The sequence below is a fragment of the Crocodylus siamensis genome, chromosome 5, assembly GCF_052110815.1.
Source record: "Crocodylus siamensis isolate JL-2025a chromosome 5, ASM5211081v1, whole genome shotgun sequence".
In the NCBI taxonomy this organism is placed as follows: domain Eukaryota; kingdom Metazoa; phylum Chordata; order Crocodylia; family Crocodylidae; genus Crocodylus; species Crocodylus siamensis.
This window is the reverse complement of record NC_143399.1, coordinates 113,982,010-113,999,290: the sequence shown is the minus strand read 5'-3', so window position 1 is coordinate 113,999,290 and position 17,281 is coordinate 113,982,010. Positions and strand designations below refer to the sequence as shown.

The following is a 17,281-nucleotide window of genomic DNA, read 5'->3' as shown; positions in this document are numbered from 1 at the left end:
CTCAACTCCATGAGTTATCTAGGGTATTTATAGACATGCTATAAACCCAGGAGTGGGGAGGGGTGCACTTTAATTAGAGTGACTCTAGAGTAACTCTTGGAGTCACCCTAATTAAAGTGCCTGGAGTGTCATGTGTATCAGTGTGCCTATGCTTAAAAATGGTAACAGAGGCACTTTAACTAAAGTTCATCAAATGAACTCTAGTTAAAGCATCTCCACTGCCATTTTTCAGCACAGCGATGCTGATACATGAGTCACTGGAGTCTGCTGGACCATGGTAATTACCAGGCTCCAACAGCCTCAATAAATGGAGTCTGCTCTGACGCATTGTAATTACATTGTGTTGGAGCAGCCTTGCTGCATGTCTGTAGACAGACGGCTTTAAATTTTAATGGTGTTAGGCATCATATGTGAAAATTAATATAAAAACGAGAAGTGCCAGTGCATAAAGGTAAAAATAACTAAAATTTGGACATGTTTCTTTCAACAGGTAACCTACAGATTCGATACAACCTGGGAGGCACAAGAGAGCCATACAATATTGATGTGGACCACAGAAGCATGGCAAATGGACAGCCACACAGTGTTAACATCACACGGAATGAAAGGGACATAGTCCTGCAGGTAAATGCATTAGGCCCACATAGTTGAGTAGTAGCAATAATAATCTGTTCTTCTGTGATCTCCTTCCATCTAATAATATCAACGCACATTGCAAACATAATGTATGCTTGCTCAGGATTGAATCCTTGATCCCATTCTTATAAGCCGACTTATCCTTTCTTCCTGTTCTTCTAAGCATATTATTGCTTGAAAATCATTTAATGAAGTGCCCAGAGTGACTAAATTTGTGCTCTTTGGTGGATAAGAAAAGACACTAACCTTGCTATCAAGCCCATCCTGCCCATCCATTTCCATACCTGTGTAGATTCAGTTAAGTGAACTGAGCTATTCAATGTTGTTAAGAATACACATAATTGTTTGTTTGATGGGGGTCTAAGTCAAGGGATATGGCTGAGGATCTAGAACTCAGGACTCCTTAATTTCAGTCCTTCTCATTTTCTGCTTGGCTTTGACAAGTACTTCACCTCTGGGTCTCACTTGACTAGTCTGTAAAATAAGCATACTGTATACATATTGAAGAGGGGATTGTGAGAAGCAATTAATGATTGTAGAGACCCTTTTCTTTGTTAAAATATATGTTTATTAGGTAGCTTCAATTTCATTCCCTAGTTATCACATGAATATTCAGTGTCATAAATGACACTTTTTTGTGAGGAATAGAAAAAAATAGTTGCATGCCCACCAAAAAGGACATTTCTGGATGTACTAACTACTTGTATTTACGTAAGGTGGCTGGCCTACTTCCTCCAGCCCAAGAAGGTCTTCATTGGATTCAAATCTCTTATTTGTACAGACTTGTTTCTAAATAAAATTTGGGCAAAACAACAAATGCAATGATCTCCCTGCCCGTCTTTTATACCCAGAAAATCCTTCCCTGTTCCCCCTACTTAAGGGTTTATCACAGGAGGCTATCTTCCTCCAACAGTCTCCTTACAGATTCTTTCTTGGCCCATTTTAGGAAACAATTGACCAATTTCTTTTGGGGCCTGATAATTGTACAGGGCTGGTCAAGACATTCTGTTACACATGGTTTTCTACTGTATAAAGTCTGGTTACCTGGCTGTGTTGTTTAGAGTGGAACCTTGATCCAATAATTGATCTAAATCTGAATATTTCCTTTCCCTGTTTTTCAGATGTAAAAAATACAGGAAATATTTCTGGTGGAGTTTCTAAGTTAGCTGTTAAAATGGTAGAGATGTGAAGCTGGTCAGAGATTTTTAATATTAGAAATAGTCCCACTAAAGATGAATTTAGAGATTGAGCCTAGTTTCAATGTAGCAGCATATTATAAATGTTTTCTCACCTGGCTCCAAAATTTACTTCTTGGGTATCAACATATAGCAGGGAGCTGGGTTCTGGCCCCACTACACTTGCCTCTGCTGGCAAGCCCAGCCTGGAAGTCTGGTGGCAAAGAGTCACCACCTTGGACATGGGCCCTTTAAACCAGCATCTCCCAGTTCAGCAGGGGGGAAGTGGAATCCCAGAAGACCCCAGGAGTTTCAGGCTGCTGGGAGAAAAAGGATGGTGGGAGGCAGAAGAAGAGGAGTCCCCTGGAAAGGAGCAAACTGGGAGCCATATCTGGAACCCAAGCAGAAGTGTGGGCTGATCATTGCTGAGAAGTCTAGAGGACTACCTTTGCTGCTGCTGCTGCTGGGAAGGGAATGCTGAGGCCTTAGAGATGCTGATTGCCATTACAGACTGATAGAAAAGTGGCCACCCATGTAGAAAGGGGGAGGGAGTTGGGAATCCATACCATACCCTCCAAGAGTTTAGACTAGCCCTGGAAGAAGGGGATTTAAAATGTAATAACTGGGTGACAACGTGCAGCTGCAGGCAAGCCACTGATAGAGCAAGACACTGACCAAGTCCCTGGAGGGAGCATAGGAAAGGAGCCAGCCAGCCAGCTCCTGTCCAGGAGTATGAGCATGGCCCTGAAAATGTAAAATAGAGAGAAGTGAATGGAACAAAGGATGGGTCAAGAAACAACATAGTTGTGTACCAATTAGATGTTTGATGGGAACCAGCCGTAGCCCATGGAAGGTGGCCAGACTGGACTGATTAAAGAAGAAGCTAAGAAGAGTTTCATTGGACATAGAATCCATCAAGGGAGAGGGGGGAAACTCGTCCTCTCTCCCTACAGTGAGAGTGTCAAGGAGAACTCTTGAGCACCTTGCTGGCTAAAAGACTGTAAAGGGTTAATAATCAATAACCCAAAAACTCTAGACACTGGCCAGGGATTCTGGAAGATATTTGTTGGCTCCAGATATGAGAGCCTTGTTCATAGGTTCATAGTTGTAGGGTCAGAAGGGACCTGAGCAGATCATCAAGTCCAAGCCCCTGCCCTGGGCAGGAATGAATACTGGGCTTATATGACCCACGGTAAGTTTAGGCTCATATGACCCCAGCTAGGTAATTATCAAGCCTCCTTTTAAAGACCCCCAAGGTAGGAGACAGCATCACTTCCCTTAGAAACTGGTTCCAGATCCTGGCCACCCTGACTGTGAAGTAGCGCCTCCTGATGTCTAGCCTGAACCTACTCTCAATCAACTTGTGGCCGTTATTCCTTGTTACTCCGGGAGGTGCTTGGGGGAACAGGGTCTCTCCCATTCCCCTCTGGTCTCCCCGGTAAGTTTATAGATGGCCACTAGAGCCCCTCTCAGCCTTCTCTTGTGGTTCAGATCCCATAGACTCTCCTCATAGGGTCTGCCCTGCTGCCCCTGATCATGTGAGTGACCCTCCTCTGGACCCCCTCGGTGCTGGCCACATCCCTCCTGAAGTGCAGCACCCAGAACTGGATGCAGTACTCCAACTGTGGCCTGACCAGTGTCGCATAGAGGAGGAGGATCACCTCCTTGGCCCTGCTTGTGATGCATCTGTGGATACATGACAAGGTGCAGTTAGGCCCATGTTCATGTTAGAATTGATAATGACTCCAAGATTTCTTTCTGCCACTATGCTTTTGAGTTCCCCAGCCTATAGGTATGCTGCTGGTTCTTTCTGCCCACGCACAGTACCTTGCAGTTGTCAGTATCGAATCCCATCCTATTCACATTTGCCCACCCCTATAACCTGTCCAAGTCCAGTTGTATCCTGTCCCTTCCTTCTAGCATGCCCACCTCGCCCCAAATCTTAGTGCCATCAGCGAATTTGAACAGGATGCTTTTCACCCCCTCGTCCAAGTCACTAATAAAGAAATTGAACAGTACAGGCCTGAGGAGTGAGCCCTGGGGGACTCCACTGCCCACATCCCTCCAGGTTGAATATAACCCATCCACCACCACTCTCTAGGTGCAAGCCCCTAGCCAATTTGCAACCCATATGACTGTGTAGGGATCAATGCCACAGTTGCCTAGCTTTTTAATGAGAATGGGGTGGGAGACAGTGTCAAAGGCCTTCCTGAAGTCCAGAAAGACTACATCCACCGTCACATTTACGTCCAATGATTCTGTGACCTGATCATAGACCCCTGCTGGTCCCTCACAGATGCGCGCCTTGATAATTTTCTCAAAGAGCTTCCCCAGAACCGAAGTAAGACTAATAGGCTTATAGTTGCCTGGGTCCTCCCTCCTACCTTTTTTTGAAAATGGGGACCATATTGGCCTTCTTCCAGTCTTCTGGCACCTGGCCAGAGCACCATGAGTGCTCGTAAAGCCATGCCAGGGGCCTTGTGATGATGCCTGCCAATTCCCTCAGCACCCTGGGGTGAAGAGCATCTGGACCTGCTGATTTGAACCCATCCAGCCCCTCCAATAGTTCCTTAACTCAGTCCTTCCTGACCCTAGGCTTTGCGGAGTCTCTCCTGAGTCCATCCTGAATCCCGGTGGGGGAGATGTCCACGCTCAGAAAAATGGAGGCAAAGAATTTGTTAAAAAGGTCTGCTTTTTCATCTGGTGCAACCACCTGATTGCCAAGCATATCCCACAGATGCCCCACGTTACCTGGTGCCTTCTTTTTACTCCCTATGTATTTAAAAAAGGACTTCTTGTTGTCCTTGATCCTTGTTGCTAGCCCCAGTTCCATCTCTGCCTTAGCCTTCCTAACAGCCTCCCTACAGACTTGAGTGATAGAGATATAATCCTCTTTGGTGATAGCCCCTCCCTTCCACTGGATGTACACCTCCTTTTTGGCTTTCAGGCATTCCTGAATGCCTTTGGTGAGCCAAGGGGGCTTTTGAGCCCTCTTGCCCCCTTTAACTCATGTTTGGACTGTCACCCCTTGGGCTTGGAGTATCATCTCCTTAAGGAATAATCACTCATCTTGGACACCTAGTTCCCCTACTCTCCGGGACTGCAATTCCTCTCCTATCAATCTCAACTCATTGAATTCAGCCTTCCTGAAGTCAAGGGTTACCGCCTTGCTGCAGGTCCTTGACACCCTGTGCTGGATGGTAAATTCCAGTAGGCAATGATCACTATCAATCACCCAGGTGGTCAAGGACTTGGAGTCCCCTAACCAGGTTCTCACCTGTGGCCAGGACCAGGTCCAGCAGGGCATTCCCCCTGGTGGGACTGTGCACCTGCTGGGTTAGGTGGAGGTCTTGTATCACAGCAAGGAACCTACATGAGCAGTCAGACCTGGCTGACTGCTCCTCCCAGCAAACGTCCGGGTAGTTTAGATCACCCATGACGACCACACCTCTTGACTTAACTGCCTCCGTGAGCTGACCTGAGAAGTCCTGGTCCAACTCTTCACCCTGGTTGGGTGGTCTGTAGTGGACCCCACCATTAAGTCCCTTTCCCTGTGACCCCCCTGTATTCTGACCCAGGGCACTTAAGTCTGCCCCTCCTCTGACCCCATCCTGTTATTTAAGGACATGTATTGCTCTTTGACGTAAGCACCACACCTCCACCTTTCCTCCCCATTCTGTCCTGCCTATATAGTCTGTAGCCCCTAATGTTTACTGCCCAATTGTGGGTTGAATCCCACCAGGTTTCAGTGAGCCCTACTATGTCTGGGTTTGTACTAGCTATCCAGAGAGCGAGTTCCTCCTACTTATTCCCCATACTTTGAGCATTAGTGTAAAGGCATTTAAGGCCTCCTATCAGTGCATGCACCCTCTCCCCCACACCGATTCCTAGGACTATCTGAACCCTTGTCACTTACCTGGGTGCTTGTGCTTATCACCTGTCTTGGCTGGGAGGTGTCTTCATGTTCTCCTGTGGCCCCATTGTAACCTAGGAGTTGAAATTAAGAGAAGATGGGCTTACTTGTTTAGGGTTTGATTCTGATATGGGAGGAATTGAGATGCTGTGAGTGAATAAGGATTATGAATAATGTTGGTTGGATTGAGAGGCACCCTGATGTTTCCTGAACTGAGAGTGGAATAAAGAAGCCATGAAGCAGATCCCAAGGGTCCAGCATCACTAGCTTTTGTCTTAAGAGAAACTACCCAGAGGGTTCTGATTGATGGCAGTCACTCGTCATGGTGCCCTGTGACCAGTGGGGTCCCTCAAGGCTCTGTCCTGGGACCCATACTCTTCAACATCTTCATTAACGATGTGTACATTGGAGTCAGGAGTGGACTGGCCAAGTTTGCCGATGACACCAAACTTTGGGGCAAAGCATCCACACCAGAAGATAGGCGGGTGATCCAGGCTGACCTGGACAAGCTCAGCAAATGGGCAGATGAGAACCTCATGGTGTTTAACACCGAAAAATGCAAGGTTCTCCACCTTGGGAGGAAAAACCTGCAGCACCCTTACAGGCTTGGCAGTGCTACGTTGGATAGCACTACAGAAGAAGGAGACTTGGGGGTCATCATTGACCACAAGATGAACATGAGCCTGCAATGCGATGCTGTGGCTAGTAAAGCGACCAAAACGCTGGCTTGCATCCATAGATGCTTCTCGAGCAAATCCCGGGACGTCATTCTCCCCTTGTACTCGGCCTTGGTGAGGCCGCAGCTGGAGTACTGCATCCAGTTTTGGGCTCCACAATTCAAAAAGGATGTGGAGAAGCTTGAGAGAGTCCAGAGGAGAGCCACGCGCATGATCAGAGGTCAGGAAAACAGATCTTACGATGACAGGCTGAGAGCCATGGGACTCTTTAGCCTGGAAAAGCGCAGGCTCAGGGGTGATCTGATGGCCACCTATAAGTTTATCAGGGGTGACCACCAGGATCTGGGGGAACGTCTGTTCACCAGAGCGCCCCAAGGAATGACGAGGTCGAACAGTCACAAACTCCTGCAAGACCGTTTCAGGCTGGACATAAGGAAGAATTTCTTTACTGTCCGAGCCCCCAAGGTCTGGAACAGTCTGCCAGCGGAGGTGGTTCAAGCACCTACATTGAACACCTTCAAGAGTAAATTGGATGCTTATCTTGCTGGGATCCTATGACCCCAGCTGACTTCCTGCCCTTTGGGCAGGGGGCTGGACTCGATGATCTCCCGAGGTCCCTTCCAGCCCTAATGTTTATGAAATCTATGAAATCTATGAAAACCTATTAGTGCAGGGATGGGCCACTTATTATTTCAAGCAGAGGGCCACTTACCGAGTTTAGGCAAGCTGTTGAGGGCTGTATCAGTAGCCCTGCCCCGTAACAGGTGTCCCACCCCCTGCTCTCCATCTTGTGATCAGAAATCCTTCCCCCAGCCTCTGATCTTTGCCACCAGATGGCCCTCCCCTTGCCCCCAAAAGTACTCCTTTCAGTAAGGGGATTTGTCATCTCAGAACCAGAAAAAATACCAAATTATATTATAAAAATCAAACATCTACAACATTCATTAATTTGATTTCAAAAAATATTTTTGTCCTGAGTTACATGCATTTGTGTAGTGTATACAGAGGTGATTGCACAATAGCTTAAAATCTTACTCCTGTATGTTGTGGGGAACAGGGGCATAGAGGGGTGTGTATAGGTTTGTGGGGGGCTGTTGGTTTGTGGGCATGTGGGGGAGGGTGTGGGGGTGTGAATGTGGGGTGAGCATATGAGTGTGTGGATATGTGGGGTGTGGGTAGATATAGGATTTGTTGGGGGCTGTGGTTGGGGGGAGGTTGGCTGGAATGTATAAGGGGATGTGGGTGTGGGGGGCTGTGTGTATGGCAGTGCAAGGGGAGGTGCATGTGTATGGTGGGGTGTGCGTGTGGGACTCACCCTATGAACACACACACATACACGCACACACAGAGTCTCTCCCTCCCTCATTGCTCTCTCTGTCTCTCTCTCCCCCTCCTCATTGTGGGGACACGTGTTCATGCACACACATGCACACGTACACATGTACACACACCCTCCTGCTCCTGGCCCTGGGGTACTGGTGCGGGCCCCATGCTCCCGCAATCTGGTGATTCAGCTGGGGGCCATGTGGTGCTGGAGAGGCCGGTGGGCAGGCAGGGAAGCCGGGAAAGCTGCATCAGGCAGAAGCTTCCAAGTGAGATGGGATTGGGGGCAGAGCAGGGCCAGGCTGGCCTTGCTACTGAGTCCTGCTGGGTTCCCCTGGGTCCTACTACCCTTGGCTCCTGTCATCTTTGTCAGGCAGCCAGGAGCAGATAAATATAGATTTTCTAAATTTTTAGGGGCCCCACAAGCCAGATAGAATGGCCTGGTGGGCCAGACCCGGCTCAGATGCCATATTTTACCCACCCCTATATCAGTTTGTCTAGCCTCAGCCAAGATAGACCAAGAGTAAGGCATAGGCCAATCAAGTGAAGAAGGCTAAGAGAGTAGGGATTGAAATCCATAATTGTTAAGCACACCAGGAAAGTGACTATTATAGTGGGATACTTCCTGCCAACACTTACTGCAGTCCCAAAGCCTCTCCTGGAGTGTGGGGAAAGGAGGAACAAGCTTTCCCTAGAAGCAGTTTCTTACCAGAAGAAGCACAAGCGGCGTGGTCTTGGAAATACTCGGTGCCACAGCTGCTGCAATTTATTAGCTTGTGCCAGCTCCAGCTGAGCTGGCATGCAGTGAACCATGTCATAAAGACATGCCGTGTCCCAGCTGGGGAGAGACTCAAAGGAGTCTCAGTACCTTACCTCCATTCAGTGAGCTGAAAATGGTGGTCCCATAACCTGCAACAGAAGAGCCAAGAGGTCCATGGTCCCCTGCTGGAAGGGAAAAGATGAACTGTGAGTTAATTTCACCATAGGGGGGTATGGCAGGGCACTGTTTGTGCCTGCCAGTTTAAGGGCCAGAAGGCAGCAGCCGGTAGGTGCCTGATTAGGGCAGCCATTTTAGATTCAGGACTGCCCATATAATCCAGGCAGTTCTGCTGCTGGGGACCAGGCAACAACATCGCCTGGCCGGAGGGCTGCTGATATCATCTGAAGGTAAGGGTGGAGCTGTAGGGGATGGTAAGGAGGCTCTTGGTCCTGGGTACATCCTAAAACTGCACTCTGCTGGGAGTGGGTGGCCTGGTGGGCCTTCCAGTGGTGCGGGAGCCCCCAGGAAATGCCAGGCCAGTTACCACCCTGGTGAAAGGTGGGTCGGGGTGCCTTAACCCCACAACCGGGTGGGTTACCCCTTGTTTTGGAGGGCCCAGAGAGTGGAACCTCGGAGAGAGGAAAGGGACATAGACTCAACGCCTGTCTGAACTTCCCCTGACTGGCCCATGCTGGGGCCAGGACCGGAAGGATCAAAGGGCCGGGGGCCCACCGCAAGGAACGCCCAAGAGCTGAGGTCCTGGGGTTCCAACTGGCCTGGAGGTGGGCCAGGGCTAGAGAGCCGAAGGTCCCAGTGCAGGGACCACACCCGGAAGGGGAAGCAGGTCAGGGAGCTATGTTGCCCAATATGAAGGCAGAGGAGACCACTTGATGAGAGGATGCCAGATTGGGGTTCAGTAGTAGGATTCTGGGGCCCAGGGTGGGGACTGGTAATAAGGATAACATTGAGATGCCATCTGCAAGGCTTGCGCTGCAGTGTAGGGGAGGAAATGAGCCGCAGATAATGTCCCCTGGCATCGGGGCAGAAAATGGGCAGCTTCCCGTTTATTAACATCTACTAATTAATTATAACAACAAGATGTGGCAAGCGAGAATGCAGACCGTTAGCCCAGGAACAGGTGGGCGGGCCACAGTTGGATCGGCCCTGAGCAGGCCCCCGTTACAGGGGGATACCCCCCAGGGACCCTTAGATATGGATGCCCCTTTGGACTTTGCTTAAGTGAAGTGATACAAAAGGAACTATAGGGCTGAGCCCAGTTGGCTGCAGCACACGAAAGCCCCAAGGACTGAGTTAAAAACAAGCTATGCATGGAGTTATTATATCAACCAATCATGAGGACAGGAATACTCTGTATTCCAATGACAGATGACCTGAGTGAGATCTGTAAGATCTGGTTGGCCCAAGGATGGGGTGAAAGGGGAGGCAGAGCCTCAAGGAACAATTTAGAACCAAGAGTGCCCAGTGAAGCAATCAAGGATCCTCCCTTTTTTATATCTACATCAAGATGTGGCAGGAGAGATGGAGGGTGTACACTGTTAGCAACTACCAGGTCAAACCGTCAGACCCTAACAACTGGCAAGCAGGAGTTTGCTCTTCAAAGTGTAAGTGGCCAGTCTTGACACAGCACAGTCGCTTACAGTGATGGACCAGGATGTAAAGGAGCAAAGGAGCCCTGAAAAAGATCAACAATGAGGATTATTAGAGGGAAAACTCACAGTGCGAACATTGTTTCGGTCCACAACAATTCCAACAAAGTAGTGGCAGGCAAGAAATCAAAGGTTAGGGCAGTATTAAACCTGAGTGGAAGATCTATTAGCTGACCTGACAGCACCCTGTCACACTATATATTCCTCACTATTTATGGTCCTCACATTAATGCAGTATCCTTTGTGGTTTCCTATAAATTGATCTGCTTCATCCTCTGGCTATTGTCCCGTTCCTTGCCTTTCTTTTTTACTGGTTCTCTCTCCAATTGCCAAAATTTGCCAGTATATCTCAGAATGAATTACAGAAAGCTGCATCATACTGAGAGCATGGAAAGAGTTCACTTCCTTGTATTAAGCTGGCTCCTTTTACCTTCTGTAGTTTACAGTGTTTGGAAACCAGCACAGCAGGCCTCATGAATAAAATATAAAATGAGGAGGTCTCTTTGGGAAACAAACCAAAAGATGAAAGATGGAAGCTGTCACTGTATTATTTGGCAGAAGATCAAAATAGATACCTGACCATAAAAAAATACTTAAAACAGCAGGGGAAAGCTTTGTCAGTGGATAACAGCATCATTTAGCTGAGGCTCACAATAGACTTTGCATTCAGCTCTGAATCAGAATTACTGTGGCTGCACTGAAGCAGAATGCTATAGAAAGTTGCCTTATGTTTGCAAAGAGTCACAAACTCAGCAGCAGTGAATAATGTATTGGCAGCTCACCAGAATGTTTTGGTAGGGGGTGTTTATTTATTACACTAACAAATGGTTGTCAAACAAAACTTGCAATTATTTTTCCTTTGAAGTTAAATGCTTCTGCTTTGTTGGTGCATGCTGGTTCCCATAAATGTGTATCTGATACAGTCTGCTGAGCAAACAGTCAAGTGATGGGATGTGAAAGCCCCCCTCCCCCTTTTTTCTATTTGGAAAATAATAATATAATAAGAGATGCCAGGGTTGCATTAACATGCCTTCCTCTAGCCTGTGATGAGGTTGGTCCAGTTTTTTTGTGTACTTTACATTAAGATTATAATAGGGTAAGCTACCTATCAGGTTCCCTAAGTTTGGTTAGGGTGGTTCGAATGGGGAAGTTTTCTCTGCTGGGTTGATAGATGTATAGAGCAAAACAGGATTAAGTGCTTGGAGAACAGATGCATCCAGGGCACCTGTAGTTATGGAACTACAGAGCCCAGCCAGCATTCATACAGAGGAAGACTAGAACAGGAGTGGCATGTGGTGGGGGAAACCCTGGAATCCTACCTTCACTGTACCCTGAAAAAGGATTTTTATTTGGCCTGATTAATTCCCTAGAAAAGATTGACATTGATGCTTATGGACCTATGTCCTATCAATGAGAGAGCCCTGATGTAGATATTAATATTCTTCAAAAAAAAAGAGGCACAGACTTGTTAAACATGTAGCTCTAATGCTGCTGCAGAAGAGTCTACCCTGAAACACAGGATTTGGAAGGGGAAAGGAATTGAACCCTGTTTTCTGAGCATTCCTGAATGCTTGAAAATGTGCGTGTCAGTTATTAAGTGGCTTTGTTGTCTACAAAGGACCAACTCTCAGGATCATCTTAAATTCTAGTTTATTGCACAGGATGTGAAGTTACCAATAAAATCATAAATGCAGACTTTGAGTTATGGATGATACTGGTCACCTTAGCACATACACACATGCACTCACTCATTCAAACCCATGTCATTTAAACCCATGTAGTATAGTGTACAGTAGCTGCTGTAGTGATTGTGAGAGCACTGGTGTCAGTATATCTACCTATCCGAGGCCCTGGAGTCTGCTGTCAATGGTCAGCTTCCTTCAAGGCAATGTCTTCTCGAGAAGGGGGTCACCTGCTTGTCCTTCTGTCTCGGTAGGTCAGGTGCTGGATGAGAGGGCACCACTGAGCGTCACGCTTCACTGCCTTTTATTCCTTTCTGGCAGACTTGTGTGATCCCCCAGTATCATTTTGGCTGCCCAGTCAGAAGGTCGCTGTCTCACATGGGTCTTGAGTAATGCCTGACAGCTGTTAGTCACACAGAGGTCTTGCCTGCCGGTAGTGCAGTTTCGGGAGTCAGTTTATGATTTTGATTAATTAACAATGGTATTGTTAAGGATTGCAGGGATAGTCAATAGGGTGGGTGCACAGTCCCAGGAATCACTTCCTTCCCTTGATTGGCCTAAAATGGCTTGTAGAGTAGAGTTTTATAATGGTAAGCTTCTCTGGCTAAGCTATTGTCATTTAATTACCTACTGATCATCATACATATTCGCATTCACTCAAGGGACCAGCCTAATATAGCAGATTTTATAACTTTCCAATTACAATTTCAGTGCAGTTTTTAACAATGGTCCAGGGTATAATTTCATTCTACAAGGAGTACATTCCTTAAGGGTTTAAAAGTATAAAATATAAAATACAAAATGCCATGGTAAAGATGAGACAGATTAAATATAAAAATGCACTGTGAGAAATATATAAAAATGCAATGTGAGGTAGTGAGGATCAAAAGTTACTGGGGACACTAAGTGAGTTAGGTTAGCAGCAGGATAGATTTACAATCTTTGAAGTAGATATTTTAGTTCGTTTTCTGTTTTTGTTTTTGTTTTCTAGGTTTCTCCTACAGAAAGCCATTTCAGCTTTCTGGTTTGCTCTGAGCCTTGCCACACCCTTGCAATGAGTGTACTGGGTCTCTGCTAATACTTGGAAGGAAAAAGAAATGCATAAAATGGGGGGTGCAGGCACAAAAGGGGCTTCTTCTTAGAGCTTTCTTCCTCTAGATCGGGGTGGGCAAAATATGGCCCACAAACCAGATCAGCCTGGGGCAGCCTGCGCTGGGCTCCCACTGGCATCTGCTGGCCCGGGCCTCAGCCAGTGCACAGCTTCTACTGGGACTGTTCCTGATGCGGCTGAAGCTGTGGTGCTCTATGCCCCCCCATCGCCAGAAGCAGTTCCTACTCTTGATCTTGCTCCTGCTACTGTTCCGTGCCATGCTGGGCATGCCGTTTCATCCCAGTGGTTCCTACTCCAGGTCACAAGGCTGTGGCTTCAGCTTCCAGCGGCCAGATCTGGAGCCGGAGCCCTAGCACTCTGCATGGGACTGAGCCCCACTCACTCATGCTGGGACAGCCTGTACCCTGCTGGTACCTGCAGCCTGACTGGGAGCTGCTCTACACCCCATGCCTCCAACACCAGAATCTGGAGCTAGACCCCCCACATGCCTGCCAGGAGTGGCACAGTACAGTGCAGCAGGAGCAAGAGGAGGTGCTGCTGCTGGAAGTGGGGGCTACAGAGCAGCACCCAACTGGCTGCAGCCACACTGGGAATAGCCCACTAGAAGCTGCAGGCACACAGCAGTCCAGCTTCAGATCATAGAACTGGAGGTGGGGGGCACAGAGCAGCTCCCAGCCAAGCTGTGGGCACTGACAGGAGCATGGCACAGGTTGCTCTGGTGTGAGCAAGTGGGGCTTGACCCCATGAAGAGCAACACAGGGGCAACATGGACTACAGTGCCTGGGGAGCTCTGCTGCATGCCACCCTACCCCCTTCCCCTCACCCACAACAGACTCCCAGGACTTAACAACCAGGAAACACCCTCTCCACACAGGTGCACATACACATACACACCCCCCGCCATGCCCCAGAAGGCAGGGGCATGTGATCCCAGCCTCTTCTAACCGCCCAATCCACTCCTAAACACTGATCCTGCCCACCCACAACCGCATAGGGAGTTTTGGTGAGTTTTGTGCGTTGTGGGGAGAGGGTTGCTGTCACAGTCCGTGACAGCTGATCAAAATTCCCTCTGTGGCCCTCGGTGTTACCAGATTTGCCCATCACTTTGGGGTGTGCTCATTTATTAGGGATACATTTCTAGGATCTTTGTAATTCTATCAGTGTTCTGCTTGTGTTACTTGTGTTTCTATACAGAGCTGTATCTCTCTCTTCTGCAAGTCCTCACTCCCAATGGAGCTATCTTGCAGGATTCAGTTTCAATGGGGCTGGGTTCCTCCAGTCACCAAATCAATCATGCATACAAACACACACAGATTAACGTGACACACCTGACCCAGCCAGGTTGATCAACATGGACAGGCTGACACCTTCATATGTTCATCAGAGCAACAATAAACTGCAGTCAGACACAAGCACACAGGTAAACAGAATACCTCTGAATCCAGCTGGGTGTCCAGCTGACACAATCATGGGCCAGCATTCAGTTCATTAGGGCACGTCTGAGCCAAACTGGGTCAATCAGCCTGTACAAGCTGATCCCCTTATGTGTTTCAAATTCAGCACATCCCAATCTTTAGCCTCTTGATGAGAAGACCCCACCATATTTCTGGGCTTCACAGGAATCTTTAGCTTAGGTAAAAGAAGAGTTGCTGCAGAGCAAGTGGGAAAGGAAAAGTAAAGAAGGAAAAATACACCCCATTACCACCAGTTTGATTATAAAAGTAATTTATTGCTAAGTACAGGCATACCTCGGAGATATTGCGGGTTCGGTTCCAGACCACCGCAATAAAGTGAATATCGCAATAAAGCGAGTCACATGAATTTTTTGTTTCCCAGTGCATATAAAAATTATGTTTACGCTATACTGTAGTCTGTTAAGTGTGCAATAGCATTATGTCTTAAAAAATAATGTACATACCTTAATTAAAAAATACTTTATTCCTAAAAAATGCTAACCATCATCTGAGCCTTCAGCGAGTCGTAATCTTTTTGCTGGTGGAGGGTCTTGCCTCGATGTTGATGGCTGCTGACTGATCAGGGTGGTGGTTGCTGAAGGTTGGGGTGGCTGTGGCAATTTCTTAAAATAAGACAACAATGAAGTTTGCAGCATCGATTGACTCTTCCTTTCATGAAAGATTTCTCTGTAGCATGCGAAGCTGTTTGATAGCATTTTACCCACAGTAGAACTTTTTTCAAAATTGTAGTCAATCCTCTCAAACCCTGCCGCTGCCTCATCAACTAAGTTGATGTAATATTCTAAATCCTTTGTTGTCATTTCAACAATGTTCACAGCATTTTCACCAGGAGTAGATTCCATCTCAAGAAACCACTTTCTTTGCTCATCCATAAGAACCAACTCCTCATCCGTTAAAGTTTTATCATGAGATTGCAGCAATTCAGTCACATCTTCAAGCTCCACTTCTAATTCTAGTTCTCTTGCTATTTCCACCACATCTGCAGTTATTTCCTCCACTGAAGTCTTGAACCCCTCAAAGTCATCCATGAGGGTTGGAATCAACTTCTTCCAAACTCCTGTTAATGTTGATATTTTGACCTCCTCCCATGAATCATGAATGTTCTTAATGGCATCTAGAATGGTGACTCCTTTCCAAAAGGTTTTCAATTTACTTTGCCCAGATCCATCAGAGGAATCACTATCTATGGCAGCTATAGCCTTACGAAATGTATTTCTTAAATAATAAGACTTGAAAGTCGAAATTAATCCTTGATCCTTGGGCTGCAGAATGGATGTTGTGTTAGCAGGCATGAAAACAACATTAATCTCGTTGTACATCTCCATCAGAGCTCTTGGGTGACCAGGTGCATTGTCAATGAGCAGTAATATTTTGAAAGGAATCTTTCTTTCTGAGCAGTAGGTCTCAACAGTGGGCTTAAAATATTCGGTAAACCATGTTGTAAACAGATGTGCTGTCATCCAGGCTTTGTTGTTCCATTTATAGAGCACAGACAGAGTAGATTTAGCATAATTCTTAAGGGCCCTAGGATTTTCAGAATGGTAAATGAGCATTGGCTTCAACTTAAAGTCACCAGCTGCATTAGCCCCTAACAAGAGAGTCAGCCTGTCCTTTGAAGCATTGAAGCCAGGCAGTGACTTCTCCTCTCTAGCTATGAAAGTCCTAGATGGCATCTTCTTCCAATATAAGGCTGTTTCGTCTACATTGAAAATCTGTTGTTTAGTGTAGCCACCTTCATCAATTATCTTAGCTAGATCTTCTGGATAACTTGCTGCAGCTTCTACATCAGCACTTGCTGCTTCACCTTGCACTTTTATATTATGGAGATGGCTTCTTTCCTTAAACCTCATGAACCAACCTCTGCTAGCTTCAAACTTTTCTTCTGCAGCTTCCTCACCTCTCTCAGCCTTCATAGAATTGAAGAGAGTTAGGGCCTTGCTCAGGATTAGGCTTTGGCTTAAGGGAATGTTGTGGCTGGTTTGATCTTCTATCCAGACCACTAAAACATTCTCCATATCAGCAATACGGCTGTTTCGCTTTCTTATCATTCGTGTGTTCACTGGAGTAGCACTTTTAATTTCCTTCAAGAACTTTTCCTTTGCATTCACAACTTGGCTAACTGTTTGGCACAAGAGGCCTAGCTTTTGGCCTGTCTCGGCTTGCGACATGCCTTCCTCACTAAGCTTAATCATTTCTAGCTTTTTATTTAAAGTGAGAGACGTGCAACTCTTCCTTTCACTTGAACACTTAGAGGCCATTGTAGGGTTATTAGTTGGCCTAATTTCAATATTGTTGTGTCTCAGGGAATAGGGAGGCCCGAGGAGAGGGAGAGAGACGGGGGAACGGCCAGTCGATGAAGCGGTCAGAACACACACAAAATTTATCAATTAAGTTCGCCGTCTTATATGAGCACGGTTCGTGGCGCCCCAAAACAATTACAATAGTAACATCAAAGATCACAGATCACCATAACAAATATAATAATAATGAAAAAGTTTGAAATATTGCGAGAATTACCAAAATGTGACACAGAGACACGAAGTGAGCAAATGCTGTTGGAAAAATGGTGCCGATGGAAAAATGGTGCCGATAGACTTGCTCGACGCAGGGTTGCCACAAACCTTCAATTTGTAAAAAAACCCAATATCTGCGAAGCGCAATAAAGTGAAGCGCAATAAAACGAGGTATGCCTATATATGAAATATATAATGGTACTAGTAATGACAGACATGCAAAGAAAAACAAAAACAAACAATTACAATATTACCCTGGTTTCACTAAGTATTTGGGGAAACTTAGCTCAAGCTTAACTAATACAGTTCAGGTCCAGAAATCTATGCCTAGAGAGAAAGGAGAGAGAGA

General features: G+C 46.7%; 1 protein-coding gene across 1 annotated transcript in view; it reads left to right on the top strand.

Moving 5' to 3' along the window:
* The window catches only part of CNTNAP2 (contactin associated protein 2), a 1,889,175-nt gene that overhangs the window by 1,736,453 nt on the left and 135,441 nt on the right, over positions 1 to 17,281 (top strand). Inside the window, exon 20 of the mRNA XM_090049982.1 lies at positions 491 to 624. Coding sequence (XP_089906108.1) covers positions 491 to 624 — 134 coding nt within the window. The remainder of the gene's footprint in view (positions 1 to 490; positions 625 to 17,281) is intronic.